General features: G+C 46.8%; 2 protein-coding genes and 1 pseudogene across 11 annotated transcripts in view; 1 reads left to right on the top strand and 2 right to left on the bottom strand.

Annotated features, from left to right (window-relative positions):
- WASHC1 (WASH complex subunit 1) overlaps positions 1-1,825 on the top strand; it is a 38,109-nt gene extending 36,284 nt beyond the window's left edge. For all 6 annotated transcript variants that reach the window (XM_053976952.1, XM_053976949.1, XM_053976950.1 and 3 more), the window contains 2 exons: positions 45-113; positions 665-1,825. In XM_053976952.1, coding sequence (XP_053832927.1) covers positions 45-113; positions 665-816 — 221 coding nt within the window. In that variant the 3' untranslated portion in view covers positions 817-1,825. The remainder of the gene's footprint in view (positions 1-44; positions 114-664) is intronic.
- Positions 85-18,460, bottom strand: DDX11 (DEAD/H-box helicase 11). Of its 5 annotated transcripts, XR_008437013.1 has the most exons (27): positions 18,195-18,460; positions 17,889-18,104; positions 17,309-17,395; positions 15,787-15,944; positions 14,663-14,705; positions 14,015-14,122; positions 13,400-13,487; positions 12,752-12,936; positions 12,033-12,185; positions 11,884-11,930; positions 11,026-11,105; positions 9,820-9,864; positions 9,628-9,695; positions 9,202-9,240; positions 8,614-8,737; positions 8,027-8,164; positions 7,455-7,567; positions 7,034-7,106; positions 6,564-6,667; positions 5,859-6,008; positions 3,884-3,952; positions 3,612-3,712; positions 3,117-3,201; positions 2,530-2,605; positions 2,220-2,374; positions 2,023-2,108; positions 85-146 (listed from the first exon to the last, which is right to left on the bottom strand). XR_008437013.1 is itself a non-coding variant. In XM_053976945.1 (26 exons), exons 1-26 carry the CDS (start codon positions 18,336-18,338, stop codon positions 2,079-2,081), a joined length of 2,676 nt encoding a protein of 891 aa, XP_053832920.1. In that variant the 5' UTR covers positions 18,339-18,460; the 3' UTR covers positions 1,812-2,078. The 5 variants fall into 5 exon arrangements, 4 of the variants coding, with proteins under 4 accessions (XP_053832920.1, XP_053832919.1, XP_053832921.1 ...); XM_053976945.1 differs by lacking the exon at positions 85-146 and having other exon boundaries at positions 1,812-2,108; positions 8,027-8,161; XM_053976944.1 differs by lacking the exon at positions 85-146 and having other exon boundaries at positions 1,812-2,108.
- A 135-nt stretch (positions 18,461-18,595) lies between these two features.
- LOC128807216 (zinc finger protein 239-like) lies at positions 18,596-20,746 on the bottom strand (annotated as a pseudogene).
- Positions 20,747-21,129: the final 383 nt, after the last annotated feature.

Here is a 21,129-nt window from a genome sequence, read left to right on the forward strand (position 1 = left end):
CTCAGACTAATCTTTCTTCACTGACTTTTTTTGCTCTGTTTCAGTGAGAGCTACGGGACAAGGTGGAGATTTGATGTCAGACCTCTTCAACAAGCTGGTGCTGAGGCGCAAAGGTACTGTCCTGCAATGTGGGCTGCTCCTTTCCCCTAGGAAAGAGGGAAAGCACTCCCTGGTACCCAAGTTGTGTCAGCCACAGCCTTGGAAACGGGAACAGAGATTTTCCTGGGCAGTGTACCACAGTATAGCTGGGAGTGTCTTTACAGAGAATGAGCAGAGGAATCTCCACCTCAAGTCCAGCTGGAGGTACTGGAGGGGTTTGTATATTTCAGAGGATGGACCCTGAAAGCTACCTGTGCAGAAGGGACAGCAGTGTCTTTTCTAATCCAGTGCTTGGGCAGCTGGGCCCACTGCTCATATGGGCACTTGAGATGCCATGTCAGGTCTCTGGGGCATTTAGATCGAAGGTCACACCTCAGCGCTGGGCAGATGACAGTAGGGACTTGCTCAGGAGGAGCTGTAGTTAAGCCTTGGCATAAGTCTATGGCAGCATTAAACATGTTGGCTGTTCTGGTTACCTGGGTGGTGAGAGCATGGCTTTCCTCCTCCCCTTTGCTGAATCTCTAGTCCCCAGGTGTCAATCACTGGTGATTTCCTTCCCTCACAGGTATTTCAGGGAAAGGACCAGGAGCCTCTGGGAACACTGATGCTCCTGGCAGTCCTGCTGGTGCCTTTGCTCGTATGTCGGACTCAATACCACCCCTCCCACCCCCGCAGCAGCCCGTAGGTGAAGAGGATGAAGATGACTGGGAGTCATAGATGGGATCCACTGAGTATTAGTGTGAAACTATTGCTGTCTGAAAAATTTCCATTAAGTTGAAGGAAGCAGGTCCTTACTGCCTTCACTTTGGTAAAAGTGGGAAATGTCATTAATTAAGAGTGTGTAAAGGGAAAGCCTAGCTGTCCAGCCTTTCAGCCCCAGCACCGCAGGCTGGAGGGCACCAGCTGCTAGAAGCAGGTGCTCCCCTCCCTGTAGGCAGAGCTTGTGCAGACCACAGGGTTTGGACCTACTCAAAGGACAGGTGCCTCACAATGGAAGTTTCTCAGAGGCAGCTGTTTCTTTCCCTGTGGGGCTAATTAACATACAGGGAGCAGGTAACAGCTCTCTGCCATAAGTACTTTCTTCCTTGTGAAGAGTCTGGAGAGGTAGCATCCAGCTGCTGAAACTGGAAAAGAAGCAAACAAGGCTCCTGGGATGAGACTTGCTCAGGATGACAGAGGTAGCTGGGAACAGCTGAGGGATTATGTGGCTGTCCCTGGTGTTATTGCTGCCCTCCAGCACTGACCCATAGCCCTGGGAAGAACTCCAGGAAAGTTAAATTTAAGAAGTTACTTTGAATTCAGAAACTTAGGGGTTAAAAAGAGCAGAGCAATCCTGTGCTTAAATACTATCAAAGAAGTGCTGTATTGGCACCATATCTTTATTTCTCTTGTAAGAATGAACTGCTTCAATCTATTGGCTGCTTGCAGCAAGGTAGAAAGAGGGTGAGAAAAAATGTTACCCACAGCTGCTCCATTACCACTCTGTGTTATTCCAATATGACATAAATTAATGGCCTGCTAGTTTACAATTCCTGTGAAAAGCTCAATGATGGTATTGTTCAGTCAGGCCTCCTACACTTGGTGGTTGATGGGAAAAAACCATATGTGTTCAGTCAAAATAATTACTCCCCATACTTAAGTGTACTTAAATAATACTTGCCATACTTGAGTGTTTTTATTGAAAGTATTTAATCAATTTAAATAAAACCTTAAGAGCTGTAAACAAGTAGGTGCCTGCTGCTACTCTCTTCACCTTCCTCAGACCTACAACCTCCTGACTGTTTCCCTTCTGACTGTGGTGCTGAAGGCTATCTCACCATCACAGCACTCAGACACTGAACAGCAAATATCCACAAAGGAGGCAGAAGGCAGAGATTTTACGAAGTCCATAGTACAGAAAAGCAACAACTTATGTTACTTTACCTAGTCATCAGAGGTGTAAGTCATAATGACAAATGCAATCTCTTCTCTGCTCCACATCACAAAGCATCCAACTTGCCTCGATGGAACTGGGAACACATAAAACCAGGCAGTTTGTCCTTGGTCTTACTAAAAAGGTCTAGATGAGGACAGTGGGGAACAGTGTTGGTAGCAGGACATAAGATACGATGAGTTCTGACCTTTCTTAACTCAGCAAATGCTGATCCAAAGGCAGGTTTCACCTGGGTTCTCTCCCTGATCCACTGGGGCAGTTTGTTAAAGATGGCAGGGCGTGTGTACCTGTGGTCCAGGAGCAGGATGCTTGCAAAGTCCTTCTGATGGCGAATGGCTCTGCCTGTACAGAGGATAAAAACAAAGAATGGCCCAGTCAATTGTTTGTTCTCAGACAAGGAAGATCACGTTCCCGTCATCTGTAATGCATGCTTTTTCCTACCCTCCTCGTTCAGTGTATTTCATATCCCCCAGCCTGTCCAAAGAAGGATGAATTACCTATTGACTGGTTTACTGCCTTCATGCACAGGTTTTCAATCAGCACTCTGCTTGGTGCCTGGCCAGCAGCTCTGGGCTGGAAAGAAGACATAGGCAAGCCTTAACACAAGGCAGATGTAAGTCAAACTGGGGAATCTTACTGACAAAGCAAGGTAAATACTTTTACCCCTGCACTCTGAAAACTGTGTTGAGCATTCACAAAGCGCCAACCCAAGGTGCCCTTGAAGGCAGAAATCTTGTCCCCAGGAACAGCACCTCCAGTGAGCAATCAGAAGGGACAAACAATCCTGGCAAGCAGCTTCTACCACCCTGCCACCCCCTCTGGGTTGAAAGGTCCTTGCTTCCCTTGGAACTCAGAGCTGCCAGCAAGTCCTGGTGGCATTTCCCTTCACCGAACTTCCTCTGTGTTTAGGGCCACCTGTTCAGGAGCAGCCTGGAGAAGGCTGTGCTCTCAGTACCACACCATCTAGGAAATGAGGGCAAACTTAAGGAAAATAAAACCTCTGAAGGCAGCTCTGGGACTCATGTGCTGGGAAGTTAGTACTGTAAAGCAGAATTGAAAGAGACAGAGGTGTAATGGCTCTTACCATTGTTTTGTCAAGCCAAGTCATTTTTTCCTGGAGTTCTGGAGATCTAATGTTGGGGTAAGGCATTCCCACCATAATTACACACCTGCAGGGGAGGACTGCATTATTCTTAATGTCTCATCCTAGAGCACTTTGCCAATAGACTGATAAATTAGAGGTCACTGCACCCCTGAAAGACAGCCAGCCCTGCAAACCAAAGGCAACAATAAAGCACAGCAGTCTGACAAGCACATGCTGAACAGAGCTGCAGAGGGATTCAGGGTGCCAGAACAAGGGATTATCTAGCACAGCAAGCCTAACTGCATTATTCACAGGAAGAGTGGCCTGGACAGGTGGGTTTTACACCACCCAGCAGACCCTCCTGTTGCTTTAAGCATCAGCTAAGTCACACGTTCCCCAGGATTTTCTATCCATGCATGTACTGAATGTGCCCATCATGCCTGGAGTCACTACACCACAAGCCAGAGCTGGCTTTCCAAGGAGCAGTCACCTTACCTTCCCAGGTCATCAGAGAAATTTATCCCTTCACTCATTTTGCCTCCAACTACAGAAAGCAGCAGGGCCCCTGTCATCTGTCCTCCTGTCTGGCTGCAGCGCTGCAGGAGAGGGATCAGCAACTTAATCCAGAGCAGGGAAGATTTCTGTGCTTCAGAAACATTCCCACACCTAGGCTACAGTCCTCTTTTCTTGTTAAAAGTGCCCTCCTTTGCAGCATTCCCATACCTGCTGGGCTGCCACACTCCCACCAGACTGCCTGCTCAGCTTACCTTTATGCACTTAGCGTATTCCACTAGCACTTGCTCCACCTGGTTGGCTTTCTTAGGCTCCTGAAAGATCTGTCAGGCACAGTTCATCAGTACAGCAACAGGAAGCAAACAGTTTAAAGAAAGCAAATAATTTTAGTCCCATGCCATTAACATACAGGGAACTGAGGTAATGGAAGGGAAAATTGCCTGAAAAACTAACTTAACTAATAGCTTTCCTCCACCCTGAAAATGCACTACAGCTGGGCTCTGAAGGGAGCAGCAGCTGCTCCTGCCCCTCCAACATTCAGCTCTGGGAGACTTGTTCAATACTGCAAGAAGTTACAAGTCATCTGAGAGCAGAGAGGCAAAAAAGCAATGTGCACCTCTTGCACCTATGTATCAAGACTCTCTGGGGTCAGGAGACTCTACAGCTGCAAGATCTTGGAGGACAGGGACAGGACCAATAAATTTGAATCATCAGTTAATTCCAAGCAGAGGCTGCTGTTTGTGAAGTGAATAAATTAGCTTTTCATGCAAAGCATAAACAAAGTAGTATTTCTTTATGTTATTCTAGCACATCTAATTAGTTACTGAAAACCTCTGCAGTTAATTAAGCTGTATTTTTATAGGTGGTGTACCTTGGCCTAAAACACAAGTAGTTTTCCTAGTAAACAAGAGGTCCAACATCTATCTTCTCTGTAACAGTAAAGAACCTACAGAATGTGTTTTCCTTTGGTTAAGAAGAAGTAATATAAAATTTTACCAGTCAAAATCAGTCTTGCAGTAGAAAAAGAACTGGCATTTACAAATAAAAGCCAAAACTAATTTGAAAAGTTAAATTAACTGAAAAGTAGCTATTTAAGCTTCTAATTTAAATTAACTTTCCCTGTGTAATTTGTATATAATCTCAGTGTGATCTCACCACAACCACCTCAGGAAAGCCTTGAACCTTCCCCTGCTAAGATTTGTTCTTGTGTGCGAGCAGTTGAAAGTTATACTTGCTGCACTTATCCCCAATTGCCTTGCTAGTGCACATCCAATTTGCTGGAGACTACAAAGGCAAAACAAGAACAAATCGAAGTTGAAATTTGGAACAAACTGTATGTGGCCCAAGGCCTTGGAGGAACCAGGCAGAGCATTGGAACCCTGACAGGACACACCTGAAAGGCACTCAGAGTGATAACTCTACAAACACAGAGAAAATGAAGCACAATGCTTCCACCCAAAAACCTACAGGCTGCCCCATGTGCCAGAATGCCAAGAATTACCAAGGCTGTGAAATACCTGGGACTGTGGTAAGTTGTTTAGCTTTTGGTACACACAAGTCACAGACAGGGTATATGTAATTTTTCTTTCCCTTGGCACATGATCCAAGATCCGTGCACCGCAACCTGAACTGCCTGACTTTCAATACTCAGCTTTCAAATACCTGTGAGAGTCATTGCAAAGACTTCATATTTGCAGTGATTTCCCTATTTGCAGATATTTCCCTATTTAATGTTTCTCATTGCTCCTTCAACAGGAGTCACCACTGCTAGTCTTCCAGTTCTCATCTCTACTTCTGGCAGATAGCAAAATGCCATTTGTCTTATGAATTGCACTGTTGTCTCACTCTGCTTAGACCTTGGTCTGTGCTCAAGAGACACACAGATGAGCCTGGGAGAAACAAATTCCCTGTAGGAGCTCAACCTGAACAGCCCCTCCCAGCCACAAGAGAACAAGCCTGCTGGCTATGGATAGCAAAGACTGTCTGCCCCCATGGCCACTACAGAATGTGTACTTCAAAAATGTATAGCTGCAATCAATCTCATTTAGATCGCAGCTCAGTGCTCAGCCGCCCAGGAAGTGTAATTTATTCATTACTGGAGGGATTAGCTGGATAAACATCCATTCTGCTCTACGGGAACAACTCAGAGAGAGGTCCTTAAGGCATATGGGATTGTTTGGTTTCTGACACCTCCATGGAAAGTACCAACTGCCCAGGCTGCACAATCACCTTCTTCTTGGCTGCCAGGCGGGAGAGCAGCCCTGTCTTCTCCCAGTGTCCGTACACCCGCTTCTCATATTCGTAGGAGGGGAAGAAGCACACCACACCTCCTGGAATCACATTGCACAGATTGTGAAGGATTCGACCTGTCTCATCCATCTGCAAGAGAGATTAGAGCATATTGCAGCTAACAGGAGCCCCAGCTAATGCCTCTCCAATTCTCTGTTCAATCCCAAGATCACACCTTCCTTATGACATGCCTTAGGGGAGCAAAAAATGTGGGAAATATGCCAGGTCTGTGAGAACTTCCATGGGGAGCTGGGCATCACTAAAAAGCTCTTCACTGTTTGGCCTTTTTCCCTAGCCCAGGGTTTCTCTTATGGCTGTGGAGCCGTGGTCATTCAGGAAAGGAAGGTTTGCCTCAGTGGATGGAAGTTGTCCCATTAGAACAGATACTGAGAGCTGGTTAGCACATCTGCTTGAGATTCAGCAGGGGCAGAGCAGACCTAGTGTCTAGCCTTGGGTGCTTACTGGCCTGGCACAGGAAGAAGGAAGATGTGCCAAAACACCTGCAGCTGCTTCTGTGGTTTAGGATTTCCTTTGCCAGGGCTTTTGCTCAGCCCACCTCTTAAACACAGAGTGTACCCTGCTCTGAAATATAAGCATGTGAAGCAAAAAAGAGATCCCAAGGAAGGGAACAAAGGACAAACTGACCATCTGAGGCAGATCTCTGGTCTCGTAAGTGAACTCCAGCTGCTGGTTGGAAGGACCACTGCAGAGGATGATGGGTAAAATATTTTCTGGAGGAATCACATGTCCTGGGGACAAAAACAAGTAGGGAGAGTCAACATTACTGCTGTTAGCACAAACCCCATGAGCTGAAGAACTTTAATTGCATTCTAGTGACAGAGGCAAATGTTTGCCTGGCTAAGCCAAAGTGCCTAAGTCACTCAGCTGCTCCAACTTCCATCCCCTCAGCCCCTGGGAGGAAAGCATGGCACACTGCCTGCTAATACCAGTCAAGACCACAGGGGAAGCTCAGAGTGAAAGGGAACTCACACCCCTTTGCTACCCTGATTTTTAGGAAAGATGCCACACTGCTTTGAGTGCTGACAGAATAGTATTAAAGGCAAACTGCAGCCCTTGCAGCTGCTGAGCCCTCCCTGCCAGCTCGGCCCACTTACCACAGGAGAACTCCACAATACGGGCAGGGTCCACACCAGCACGGTACAGCAGCTGCTCTCGGAAATCAGCCACCTAAGATCCGCAGAACAAAGTCAAGTAACGTACCAGTGTCCCAAAAAACTCTACGCCAGCAGCACCAGCACTGCTGGCCAAGGGCAGCCCCCGCCGGGCCCAGCAGAGGAGCGGCAGCGCCCTCTGCCCGCACACAGCGGCACTGACTGCGCAGAGACCCCCGTGGCGTGGTCCCTGTGGGATCCCTGGCCCTGCAGAGCGACAGATGCCATCACGAGGTCCTCCCACTGCTCCCCGTACTAGTTCCAACCTACCACGAGCTCAGCTAGGCTGCTCTATTTCCATCCCGGCTTGCAGATAGCACCACCGACCTCCTGAGACCCCAGCACAGCATCCTCGTTCCCTTACCGGCTGCATGGTGCCTCCAGCAATGATGACAGCACGGCATTCTTCCACAACCTTGGCAAAGTGGACAGCTGGATTCAGCAAGAGGAATTTGAGGCTGCTCTGACCAACTGTGCCTGGGAAAAGGAGAGAAGATCATTCAGGAGCTAGCTGTGACACATACTCAGGGATATGAGAGATTCTCCCTCCTGACCTGGGCACTCTGGCAGGTACCCACCTCTCAAAGTAAGGACTTGCTGTTCAACACAGAGGCAGCAGCAGATAATGCCAACCTGGAAGTTACCTTCTGCTTCCTAATCTCCCTGGAGCTGTACAACAAGTGCAGTAAACTGCAGGACAAAACTTGACATCCAAAGTGGGAGCAGACCTCTGCAAACCCTGGCCCCAATGCCCTTGATTAAAAATTCCCTTGGGGTCATAAGCATCCTCAGACAGACCAAGCCTGCCAGCCTACATCACAGATGGCACAAATGCAAGTTCCCCACAGACTCTCATATCTCCTCCCTGAATGCCAGTGAAGCACCCTGCTTGTGACTGACTCATGCCACCTCTCCCCAGCTCACCCTTTCCAGTACCTTGCCTGTTGAGAATTATTCTGCCATCTTGGTTTGCATTTGTGAGGGCCGAGAGAAATCCTTCAATCTGCATCAGTGGAGAGGAAGTTCGGAGCTGGTCGTGCTCAGCCTCCACAGGAGGGCTCTGGGGGGTACCTGCTGGCCCAAAAAAGAAAGGAGAGGCAGGCAACTTAGGCTACACTTCCAAAGACAGGGGTTAAGCACAAAACATGCTCTACAGGAACACAATACCTGGCCTACATATGCAGGCAGAGAATAAATACCCATTAAAGGGGAAAACCCAAATTCTGTCTCACTGCTAAATTAAAAAAAAAAAAAAAAATCTGATTTTTGTGGATGGCACCACTAAGCAAAGCTACTACACACAGTAGGTCAGGTTCCAGAGGCAGCAGGTCACAGAAGTGCAAAGCTTGAGTGCATGTGGTGTGAACATGGAATTGCATCATTCAGTCACCTAAGATCCACTAATCCAATGTACAGTTGCCTAAGTCAGCTAGTGAGACCTGTTAAAAAACACCCATGCAGAACACCTTCTTCAGTCTCTCATTCTGCCCACAGATGCACAAGGAGAGGGTGCCTGAACTCACCCTCCTTATCAGATCCCTGCTGAAGGGTCAGAAGAAAGTCCTGCAAACCAGCCAGCTTCTGGTTCTCCTTGCTGGTCTTCACAGCTGAGGCAGGGCCCCCATATCGCTCCACAAACCCAAGAAGCTGCCAAACAAAAGCCAGAAAGACTAAGACTACCAAAAGCAGGAATTGGAGAAGATAAAGGCAGGTTTGCTGGCCTGCCACAAATTAAGTTCCTCAGTAGATGTTCACAAACCAGCCTAATCAGAATGTATCAGCTCCCATTACCTTCCTACACCCACTGAATCAAAAGCAAAACAAGTTTCTGATGTCTGTTCTTCCACTGCAATGCAGCCTACTTGGCTGGCAAATTTGAGGCCAAGCAGCACAGAGCACACACTGGAATACCGTGGTAAACCACACTGTATTTTTCTTTTCTGGATAAGCAAGAGTTAATCTGCCCATATAGTACTTTTTATAGGAACCAGTTTGTTTGCAGAACAGGATGGAGAAGACAAGCTCCCACCAGCTGCTGCATCTTCCATCTCAAACTGCAGGTGTGAAACAGCATTGGAACACTGCTGACCATGAAACCTCAGGGCAAGTACCTTCCTGCTGATAAGGCTCTTCTCACAGTACCGCTGAATCTGTTGGAGGAAGACAGGAAAATGAACAGGCATTCAGCACCCTTCTCCCATCCTGATGTCCTTGATCCCTGCCCAGCACGGCTGTCATTTGCTGTGCTTTTGGGGAAAGGTGCACAGCTCTTCGTGGGCACCACCAGCCAGACAAGTGCTTATTACAAAGGCATTCCGGAGTGGAAACACACAATGTTAAGGTGCTGTGTTTGGAGGTTCAAGGAGGGGGAGTTAAGTTACTGGAGTAGCAAAATTTCTCCATCAACAGCCCTTCCAGTGTAGCTTTGTCTTACAGACAGCTAGAAAGCATGAGCTTTGGCTCTACTTCCAGCTTTCACACAATAATCTCAAACAAGTCACCATCATCTGTGCCCTAACAGACAACGTTTGCATTACCTTGAAGAGGTTGATATTGTCAATCTGGCTCTGAAATAGAAAGTCATTGATGGATTTTAGTACTGTCCCTGAAAGGAAAGAGAGAGAAGGGGAAAAGAAATTATTGGCTGCTGCTGGGCCTGCACCCCTTACTGCCCACACCCATGTCCCTGACTGATAGCTCCATACCACAGGAGTTCCCTCCAGTCTTACCTGTTTGGGAAACTGCCTGACATCCAGGATTCTGGTTCACATTACCTGTAAAGCATGAAACCAATTCAAAGAAGGCTTGAATCTATCTCAAAATTAAGCAGGAAACTAAAGACTGAGCTTGATGGGTACAGTGCACAAAAAACCCGAGAAATAACTACACATCTGCAAAATGTAGCTATACAGACAAAACACCAGCTCCCACTCAGTTTTAATTTGCCCTGTAGAGTAGCCCAACATTGTAGAACAAGTGTGCTGCTGCATCCTAAGGAACACCACCTACATTCCTTCTGTAGCAGGAAGCAGCAGGTAGGGTGGGTGATCAGAAATGCTCACACCCTATGTGGTCATCATGCTGCAAAGACAAAGGGAAGGGACTGCAATGCATCCCTCAGCCCTCCTCAATGCAGCAGCAGGGAGCTGGGAAGCACAGAGGCTGGCAGGCAACTGGGAGGAGGGGAAAAAACCTAAGGACACCTACATGCCCAGAGCCCGACAGCCAGAACAATATTAACTGCTGCCACTCACTGCATTTTATGTCCTAGGGTTTAACACCAACCTCACATCTCACTTTTGCAGCCCCTGCCCCAAAGGGCTGCATTTCCCCTGGCATGGAGGAAGTTCTATATGAACTTAGGATGTGCCCTCCCCAAGACACACTAAGGTCTAGCAAACAGATCATTGGCGAAAAGGAGCGAGGCCTGCAAATTCCTGTGGATCTAAAATCAAAGCAAAATATTTTCTCACAAAAGAAGGGCACCACTCAAGAAAGATTCATTCTGCAGATGCATGTTGACACACATAGGGGCCCTGCTACCAGATGACCTAGAGATTTATTTCATGCAGTTCTTGTGCTACACTGTTATACATCTGCTGTATTCCTCACTTAGCTCACTTAGCATCTTACATTATCCCCACTTCAACTGCATCTCAAAACCACACAGAAAAGGAAACTGCCTCTACCAACTTACAATGTCATCTGCTGCTCCTAAGCTAGTGAAACAAAGAGAAGGGTTCCAGTAGACATCAGTCAACTTCCCCATGTACAAACCAGCCTGTGAAATAAAACTACTGGCAAGTGAACCTATACAGACATAAGGAACACCTCCCTGCAGTCTCTGCAGAGGAGGAAGGGGGACAGTGTTCTGAGGAAGTACTAACTACCTCAGAGTTTATCAGTATCCCTGGAGACACAAAAGGTTTCCTTACCTCCCAGCATAGCCACAAACTGCTCCAGTAAATACAGGATCTGCTTAATGTACATCAAGTTCTTTGCCTTCAAATGTTTCCTATGAAAAATGAGATGCTTTTAGGCCCCAAAACCTCTTCAGGAACTAACTGAAGCAGATGAGCTACAGAAACAGGTACATTAACTCTTCTTCATTTTGGAGAGTCAGGAACTAAGATTTCTTCCAAGTTCACTCTCCCTGTTTGTGACAGGGCACTGTCATCTGGATATCCTGCCCAAGGTAATCCCAAAGCATTTACCCATGCTCCCCCCACTGTTCCTACCATTGCACTTCTCCTTGCATATTAATTATAGTTGGTTTATTACAATGGCAGTGATGCCTCAAGACCCTGTTGCAATAATGCTCCAAACATTCAGAGTTATTATCACTGAACACAACAATCAGCCACTGCAGGGATGGCAAGATGCAGAGCCAAAACCCACATACAGCTTCCTCCTCCTCAGAGCTTCCTGCTTCTACCTTAATGCCAGTCAGCACAATGGAAGACTAAGGGAGAGACATGAAAGACTGAATCTTTTGAAACTCTGCATCACAAAGTAGAAGTGATTAGAGGGAGATATTGGGAAAGGCACTGAGTGTATAAGGGGAAAACAGAATCCTCAGTGTATCCCCTTCTCGCTGCTTAATACCAGCCCCTGGAGTCTGACTTAGACAGATTATAGACAGAGATAATGAAGCAAGTGTCTTTTCATCTGCAGGACTCTTAATGCAGTAACTTTCCACTCAGGAAAAGCAAGAAAGACCCTGCAGACATGGGGCAAGCCAAGGCATCCACAGACCCTGCCTCTGCTGAGCTGTTTTTCCTCAAGATCCTCACCTGTATCGCTCCATGTACTGCGACAGCTGGGAGTGGGCACAGCACAGCTACACAAACAGAAAGCAGAAGCTGTTGTTATAAAGGAGATAAGAAAGAGCACTGCTGGAAGCAGACCTCCCTCTCCATTAGCAGGCCAGGCTGTGACTCACCTGAGAGCCGCTGACCTCAGCACTATGGATGCAGGTGATGGTGTCTGTGAGGTTGTGGGCCTCGTCAATGATCACAACCTGGTCCTTCAGCTTGATCCCAGCAGCGTTCCTGGTAGGCTCATGCAAAAGCATCTGATAGGGCAGCACCACCAGCTACAGGAGAAGCACACACTGCCCTGATTCCAGCTGTCATCCTTACAAACTTAAGGCATTCTACAACCACTCATTAACAGCCCTTATCAGAGGGCCATGCAGAATTCAGCCAAGTGACTTACTCTTATTATGGGAAAAGTAAGAACAAAACCAGGAGCACATGCTTGAGAGGCACTGGGATGTAAGCTGAAGAGAAATTATGCTACAATTGCATATGGGCTCAGATTACCTTCTAAATCTCCTTTGGAGCACTGAAAGCATGTCTTCAGAGAGAACCCAGCAAGGAAGAAGAGTGGTGTAAGGGCTGAGAGTACACCTGTATTGTCAGTATTGCCTCACACTTGCTGAACTGCTCAAGTATTTCAAAATGCTAAGACATAGAGCATCCTTATGAACTTCTGATGGGAATTCTCATTTTCCTTTGCTTTCTGAGCAAAACTACAGCTGACAGAAACACAGCCTGTTTACAGACTCCCCCAGTCTAAGTAACAGTACTAGAGGGAGCAGGCCATCAGTTCATTCATAGAGTGCCTGGCATTCATGCCACTAAAACTGTTACGCCTTACCTGAGCAGCAGGGATAGCGAATCGACTCCCATAATATGGGCAGGCTTTAGTCTCCCTTCCCAAGGACACCAACTGCTCAATATCCTTCACTTCCACTAGAACTTCATCACGGAGAAACTGCATTTGCTCAAAGGAATAAAATGGGCATATTCTCTTCCCCTCGTTCTCTTCATTGCTCTTCTTCTCTAACAGCAGAAATCAAAAGAAAGCTATGAGCAACACATACAATAGCCTAGAATAACCACTTTGCAGAACCTCATGGATTTCAAAGCAAGCTTTGTCCTGTGTATTCCTGACCTATCACCTATTTTAAAATTATTGAGCAGTAACCTTTCCATCTCCACAGCGGATACTACTCTTGCCAGTTAGATTTAGCATGTGACATCTTCCAACATTTCTAGCATTGAGTTAACAGACACAAGTATCTTTCTGTGCAGAAGTCCTGACCAGCTTAAGACACTCAGAAAATTTATCCTGATGTCAGCATAGCCTGGAGATCAAGAAAAGCACCAAGGATTCCTGTTCCTCCAACCTGTCATTTTCAAGCTTCTACCACTCTTGCTAGAACTGACTGGGAGTGGCCACTGTCTCCACGCTCTCATGACACCTTTATTAGGAATTGCTTCCCCAAACTGGGAGCATTCTTACCATGTTTGTTCTTTTGCATCTCCATGCAGCGGTCGTTGATGAGCTGGAGAGCGCCCAGGTGTCGCACCTCCTCATTCACACACAGATTCTGGCAAGTGCAAAGAGAGGAAGAGGAAGAGAATCAATTCACAACTGACTGTCCCTCTGTGCACCCCCTGCTGTAAAACGAAAGATTTTCTTTAAAGCAATCGCAGGCCAGATTCCAAAAATGGAAAGTTTACCAGTTAGACATTGTACATACTAACTGCTACAAACATGCTCAAAACTCACAGAAACTTAGGAGAAAAAAATGAAAAAAAGAGGGCTCACTGCTACACAACGGCTTCTAAAAAATGTTGCCAGAAGTACTAATCTACTAAGAGGAGCACCTCAGTGACTCAGACATCTGCAGTCATCCATATTAGAAAAGGTAAAACATATTCTTGTATTTACATCAAAGGATAAATTATGAAAAGAGTTCACAATAAAACGTACATCACACAGATCTGTGTTGCGACCCATGGCTGCCTTAGTTTTTCAACAGGAGACTCAGCCAGTCCCCAAGGTGACTTCTGTGGCACCAGATCCACACAGCTCCTGGCAATGTGTTCTGGGTCCCTGAGAACCACCACGTACCTGCCTGGATCCCAAGGAGACCAGACGTATGTTTTTGCCAAAAGGACTTTTCTGCACCTCGTGCACAAACTGGGACAGCTGGGAGTGAGTGCGGCTGCAGTAGTAGATCTGCAATGAGGAAGAACAAAGAGGAGACAAGAAGAATATGGAAGCCAATCCCTACCTATGACCAATCCTATAAGGAAGCAGCCAAGCACTTCAGCAAGGCTCAACTTGCTCAAGCCTTCAAAAGCACAAGGGAAGGCACATATTTGAGTGTCACCTTAAAACTGCTGAGGCCAAAAGCCCCATCTTTGTTTTCTCCTCTGCATTTGCTTTTGTTTCCATTTAATTTTCCAAGATCTCTGTAAAACAGGGACTCACCATGGGAGAGTAATAAAAAACTGTTTATTGCTGTGTGCTTTTACAGCAAGCCACAGCAAAAACTAAGCAGTGCTAGCACAGCAAGCTGCTTAGGCAGGCGGTGTAGTCCAGAAGTAGATGAGTGCAGCAGAACTAGCTGTCTTTATCAACAAACCTGGCAGGTTTTGGAAGCCAGTTCCTAAATCCTTCTATACTGCCTGACTGTTGGAAAGGTGCAAGGAAGCCATAATTCTGCTTACTCCTACACTATTCTACGAAGTGGCATTATTTAATTCCTCATCTCACCTTAGTCACATGCTCCTCTTCCAAATCATCATCTTCTTCCAGCCTAGGAAAAAAGAAAGCTCAAACAGTTTCCTTTCAGCAGATCACCGACAGTAAGAATCAAATGATGCTCCACCACAAGAGTGGGGTCTCAAGAAAGATGATTAAGTTGAAAGGAGCCTCAGAACTCATCTCAGGTGGCGAAAGAAAATTTAACTTTTTAAGAACAGTGTAAGTATGCATAATCAAGTCAAGCCTTTCTCTTTAAAGGAAAAATCTCTCCTGGGCTGTGCCTTTTTTCCAAGTTCAAGAATTCTTTTTCTTTGGATTCAGGGGCCTCTAAGCCTCAGGCATAAGCTAATCAATGCTATACTATTCTTTAGTGACCTTATTTATTTATTTTTGTAAAGCTTTCCCATTAGAAGCAATTTACCACCCTACAGATATTGCATAAAGAAGGGCTTCAGGAAAGCATTCAACTGCCATAGAGCTCCTCAAAGGCAACAGCAGTTCAGTGTTTGATAATCTACCTACATATAAAAGTAGTTAAGTGTTCAATTTTTAAGGCAGAAGGATCTGTCTAGGCACTAATTAGTAAAACTGTAGTTTAAATGTGTTTGATTTTTTGTGAAGTATGGCTTCTGGCTTTCTGCATGAAGCAAATGCATGAAAGAGAAAAGTGTGCATGGGATTTTCACGCCAAAGCCCTGTCTTCAGAAATGTGAACATCTCTGCCTTTAGAATATCAAAATATGCCAGTGCTAATCTGGAGAACTGACAGCTTCCTCTGATTTCCTTAATTCCACTCTGCTTTTCTAATGCAAGGAACTTGATCTCGAGTCATTAACTCAACATCCAGAGGCATTCTTTGGGAAGCTGGGCATGGATAAAGGCAGGACATTGCTACAAATATTAAGATGCACTTTCTCAGAAAGCACTTCAAGTCACTCAGATCGGTCTAACAAAAGTTTAAAAAAACCAAAACAAACCAAACTAACCCCCCCAAACAACCACCACCTTACTCTGTTTGAAAAGGTGAGAAACACTTTTTAATAAAATCTGCACACCTTCTTTAATCACAGCAAGACAAAAATTAGACAGAAAATGTTTCCTTAGCATGGAATCCCCTCAGTCCCTCTCCTTACCCAGATACCACTTTCTTTTCATCATCACTCTCATATTCAGCAAGAATCAGCTCGTCCTCATTGTGATCTGGCAGGTCTAGAGCACCCTCTCCAGCTCCCTGTGAAAGAGCCTCCTGGCTGAGCTGAAGAAGGCGCTTTGCCTCATCTTCCTCGCATCTCTAGAAGGAATACAAAGACACAGTATTAATAAAATGAGAGTAGCACAGGGGTTGCTTTATGGCATGAACAGTTCAGAAGACAGCACAGTCCCTCACAGAAGGCTGAAGCTGTTCAGCCCTACAGAAGGCAGCTGTTACCAACAACCAAAGACTTGCCCACACAGACAGTTATGAAGGGGAAACATAAAGGACCTTCTCTGCAAAAGGGCTGTTGAACTAATAGACCCTCAATGAAATGTTCACGTAATCCAGTATTAGTTGCTTAAAGTGGCCCATAAAAGATGTCTGTCTGAGAGAAAATAGTGTGTAAATAAACCTGAACAAAAAAACATGTAAGGACATAATCAAACACTCTGTGCACATTTAACTCAAAGCTAGAATCAGCTCAGCATCTGGTTTAGAACAAGATTTCTCTTGCTGGTTTTTCTCCAGTTGTATGACTGTAACACAAGTCTACCTCTCTACAAAAATTCAGTTGAACTACTGAATAACAGTTTTCTGATTAACTTTTGTGTCACGACAATGAAAAGTTCATTTTTTCCATCTCAAAACTGTATGTTCCAATGTCAATGAGTGTTTTATTACCATGGAATGATACAGAAAATGCAGTTAGTAAGCACTACAGAAAAGATGAATCACTCACTTTTCTAAATCTCCATAATATTTCTCTCAGTTGCTTTCTTGCTTTTCATCATGCTTCTCATTTCACATGCTCTTCATCCTCTTTTAAGAGACAAGTTCTTTGTTCCATTTGTTTTTTATTTGCCATTCTTTACTATTTCTGTCATATCCTTTTGACAGGAGTTGACCAAAACATTACACAGTATTTGAGACAGAGCACACTAGAAATGAATAGCCTGGCAGCCTAATAAATCTGTTTGGGGACCTGAACTGAGTATTTCTGGGAAGTATAACTCATATAATCAAAAACCATCAAGAGCATTGAGGCCAGTTTATGCACCTAAATGAGAGGAAATATGTATCTGTGAACTTTAATACCATTTTTATTTGAGAAATATAGACTATTCACACATGTTCATAAAACAGAGATCTTTCCAAAAAAAGTATTAAAGCTTTTAAAAGAAAAGCAGAGGAAAGCCAGAAGGCAATCAGAACAAACATCATTTCTGCCCACACACAAAAACTGTCACGGGAAATTATCAATGCACAAATTGGTTTTTACATCTGTGCTTTTAAAGGAAAATTTAAAAAATCATTTTGGATGACCAATTTCAGAAATCTCATACAAAGAGCTCCTCAAACAGGTGGGCTGGAAAAGTCAGTGTGAAGTCACACATAAGCAAATATGAACAATGGTGAAGGTAACCAAAACAGAAAGTTTTCATCTCTGTGGAATAACTCACCTTCCTCTTTGCTGCGTATTTTAACTGCACGTTGCGCTGAATTTTCTCAAGACGATCTTCTCGCTTTTTCCTTCTGATCTGCTCTTCCTACAAAAATGGGAGAGTGTAGGCAGGATGAAGTGGATTTAGTCCTCAACCCTTGGTATCACTACTTATGCTCTGGGCATAGAAAAAAGATTAACAGAAACAAAATTGCTGGCACAGGCTGCCATTCTCCCGGAGTGCTCACCTACTGAGTGTTACTCTGCTCAAAGCAGTATAGTTTCCTGTCTCGGACAACCTGCAGGCACAGATACACCACTACCAAATTTGCCTCACGTGTTCTCCGCTCATCATCCAGGATATAGGAAGTTTGCCCACAGAGGTGGTGGAGTTCCCTTCCCGGGAGATGCTAAAAAGCCACCAGGGTACTGGGCACTGCGCTCCAGGGACTCTGCTCGAGCAGAGAGGCTGTTCTAGCTCCCTGCCAGGGGCCCAGGGGTCCCTTCCAGCCCCAGCCATTCTGTGACTATGTGGTATCAACCCTCCCGATCCTTTCCTCGTTATTTCACCCGTCCTCTACACACGAGCGCTTCCCCACCTTCAGCCTGTTCACCATGTCCCGCTCCTCTTTCTTCTGCACAAAGGCCGTGACCCAGTCCGGCTGCCCGGCCGTGTCCGGCCGTGCCTGCTGCGGGGTCAGCCCGTCCTGCCCGCCGGCCCCGAGCGCCAGCAGCTGCGCCTCCTCCTGCCGCCGCTTCTCCTCCCAGTCCCGGAGCCAAGACAGGGCCCCGCAGATGAGGCTCAGCGATTTTCCCTGTCACGGAGAGCCAACAAGGTGAGGAGCGCCGCCGCCACCGCCGCGGCCCCGCTCGGCCACAACCGCGGCTCGGCCCCGCCGCCTCACCGTGCCCGTGGGGCTCTCGAAGATGCCAACCCGGCCGGCCTCCAGCGCGCCGTACAGCGCCTCCATGAACTGCTCCTGGATGCGGTACGGAGTGTAGGGGAACGGGAACCGGCCCGGCACAGCGCCCGCCGCCCCGCTCTCCATCCCGCCCCGCTTCGAACCGGGCGCCGCAGCCACCCCGGCCCCTTCCCCTTCCCGTGACGCGGCGGAAGGGCCGCCCCGCGCTGCCCTCTGCGCACAGGCCCCCCCTGCCCGAGCTCCCAATTCCGCCCCGCCGCTCACCCCCTTCCCCATTCCCTCCCATCACACGCTGTGACAGAAAAATTAGATTACAGAGGGGAAAAAAAAAAAATAAAAAAAGGTTTTATTTAGGACGGAAACGCACAGTAATAAAACGCTGCAATATAGAAGGGGTTTATATAATACGCAGTTCTTAAATGCCGAACTGTATTTGTTAATACTCGGGAAACAACAGCGACCTGAAGAAGAATGGCATAAAAAGAACAAGTCAATTGCAGTCAGTCTCTGGACCAGCAGTGAGAAGTCATCGTTCAGACTAGGCCATCTGGGGGCAAATCCTTTCTTTTTGGGTTAAATAATATAAGGCCACATTTTTGTACATGTTTTGTTGATGTCCTATGTTGGAAAGAGTTTCAAATCAGCAACAACAAATCTGGGAGAAGCTATAGACTGCCTTTCAACTGGAAGCACTTCTGTATACAGGTTTTCTGGGAACAGCCATTAGTTTTGTGTTACCTAGCTATCATGAAGTAGGAATTCTATGTCCCATGTAAGATTTGGAAAATAGAAAGAAAAGACAAACAGATTTAAGTTCAGCTTCAAGGTCTCACTATGAAAAGATCTGGAAATGCCTTGTCAAACACTGTGTAAACTTACTCTGTTCATGAAAAATAAGGGAAGGTAATAGAAAGAAGAGTTCCTAAGACTATTACAGCATCTAACAAGCCAAAGTTTTGAGTGAGAGCCAACCTGGAACACTTTATTTTGATCTTCACCTTAGCTGTATTTTACAAGCCCAATTCTCCCAGTTATTATTCTAGCATATATTCACAGTCCCCACTTACCCTGAAGCTCGTGCTCATTCCTCAGGCTCTTGGCACTCTTCCTAAACCCCCAGCACTCAATTCTTAGGACTAACTCCCTGTTTCCATATCTCCCGAAATCTTTTGTGCCTCTGGGGTTAAGCACCAGGCCCTTACACCAGATGTCTCCATTCAGTCTCTTCCCACCGTGGTTCTCACCATGCATTCAGGTAACCCCAAAAATTACTTTCTGTTCCTGCTCTGAACATCCACTCCAGGTTTATGGCAGAAGTGAGCAAGAGGTGAGGATTCTTCTACCCACCAGACATTTATAAGGTTTCTTGGCTGTGTGGATTTTCAAATGCACTTTAAGTGTTGAGCTTTTCAGAAAGGTTTTCCCACACTCGACACACTTGTAGGGCTTGGCTCCTGCGTGGATCCTCAGGTGGGCACCGAGGGCTGAGCTGTGCCAGACCATTTTCCTACACTCCTTACACTTGTAGGGTCTCTCGCCACCGTGGATCCTCAGGTGCACGTTGAGAGCTGAGCTCCAGTGGAAGCTGTCCTCGCACTCCACACAGATGTAGGGCTGCTCCTCGGTGTGCAGGCTCGGTGCTTGGCCAGAGTGGAGTGGTTGCTGCACCTCTGGCCACACCTGATGCACTGGAAGGGGCTGGGCAGGAGGCCACCGTGACACACGGGCAAGGCCTTTCCCCCAAGGATCCGGCAGTGCGTGGTGACCACCGAGCTCTGGCTGAAGCCCTTCCTGCACACGGGGCACTTGTAGGGCCTCTCACCCGTGTGCGTTCGCATGTGTGTCGCCAGCAAGGAGCTGTGCCAGAAGGTCTTCCCACACTGGGCACTCGTAGGGTTTCTCTCTGATGTGAACCCTCTGATGCCGAATGATGGCTGAGCTGTCCCAGAAATGCTTCCCACACTCCTGGCACTGGTGGGGCTTCTCTCCAGTGTGGACCCTATGATGAGGGAGAGGCAGTTGCTGAAGCTTTCCTCACACCGTGGGCAATTAAAGGGTTTCTCACCCTTGTGGCTTCGCTGGTGGACGATGAGATGCGACTTGGCTGAAGCTCTTCCCACATTTGTTGCACAGGTAGTGTCTCTCTCCTGTGTGGGTGCACTGGTGCCTGATCACATTAGACCTCTGGCTGAAAGTCTTTTTTTTGCACTTGCTGCACTGGTAGGGCTTCTCCCCTGTGTGGATCCGCTGGTGATCAGGTCCGAATTGCGGGTGGAACTCTTTCCACATTCGAAGCAGCTGAAGGGTTTCTCTGCCAGGTGGATCCTCTCGTGCTGGCTCAGATATGAACTCCAGTTGAAGCTCTTCCCACACTCTGGACACTTTTAGGTTTTCTCCCCCACCTGCTGAATCCAAATGACACTGTTCCCACACATGGGCAGATCTGACTCATCCTCAGCAAGGATAGCCTTGCTGATGTGGGCTTTACCACTGTCCTTGCACTCCCAGACTTCCATCCCATAAGGAGGTACCATTCCCTGTCTCTTTGGAAAACACATCTCCCTCTCACTTTCTATTTCCAGCTCCTGCTTGTGGTCCTGTCTGTGATTTGCCTCCTGGAGGGAATCTCCTGTGAGCTTCCTGGAGGGGAACAGATGGAGTTCAGCTCTCATTGAACTCTTCTGATGAAGGCTGCCCTTCTGTGTGTCACCCATGGTCCTGTCACCTGCAGTAGTGAACACAGGCACTAGCAATGAGTAACTGCCTGCTTCTCTGAGGTGGAAGTCCACACAGGGAGACCGCCAAGACCTGCTGCATGTCACCCACCATGAGCTGACAGCACAGAAGACAGCCCCTTGGTATCTTCTCAGGGCACAGTAAGGGCGTGGAGACTGAGAGGAGTGGGAAGGGAATGTGA

Source organism: Vidua macroura, chromosome 5 (genome assembly GCF_024509145.1).
Source record: "Vidua macroura isolate BioBank_ID:100142 chromosome 5, ASM2450914v1, whole genome shotgun sequence".
Lineage (NCBI taxonomy): Eukaryota > Metazoa > Chordata > Aves > Passeriformes > Viduidae > Vidua > Vidua macroura.

Excerpts from the sequence above, each read along its gene's own strand:
- DDX11 (XM_053976944.1), bottom strand. The coding sequence starts at position 18,338 with ATGGAGAGCGGGGCGGCGGGCGCTGTGCCGGGCCGGTTCCCGTTCCCC. Across the intron at positions 11,106-11,883 it reads CAGTACATGGAGCGATACAG|GAAACATTTGAAGGCAAAGA; the intron begins GTGAGGATCTTG and ends CATTTTTCATAG. Across the intron at positions 9,241-9,627 it reads ACAATATCAACCTCTTCAAG|ATTCAGCGGTACTGTGAGAA; the intron begins GTAATGCAAACG and ends TTCCTCCAACAG.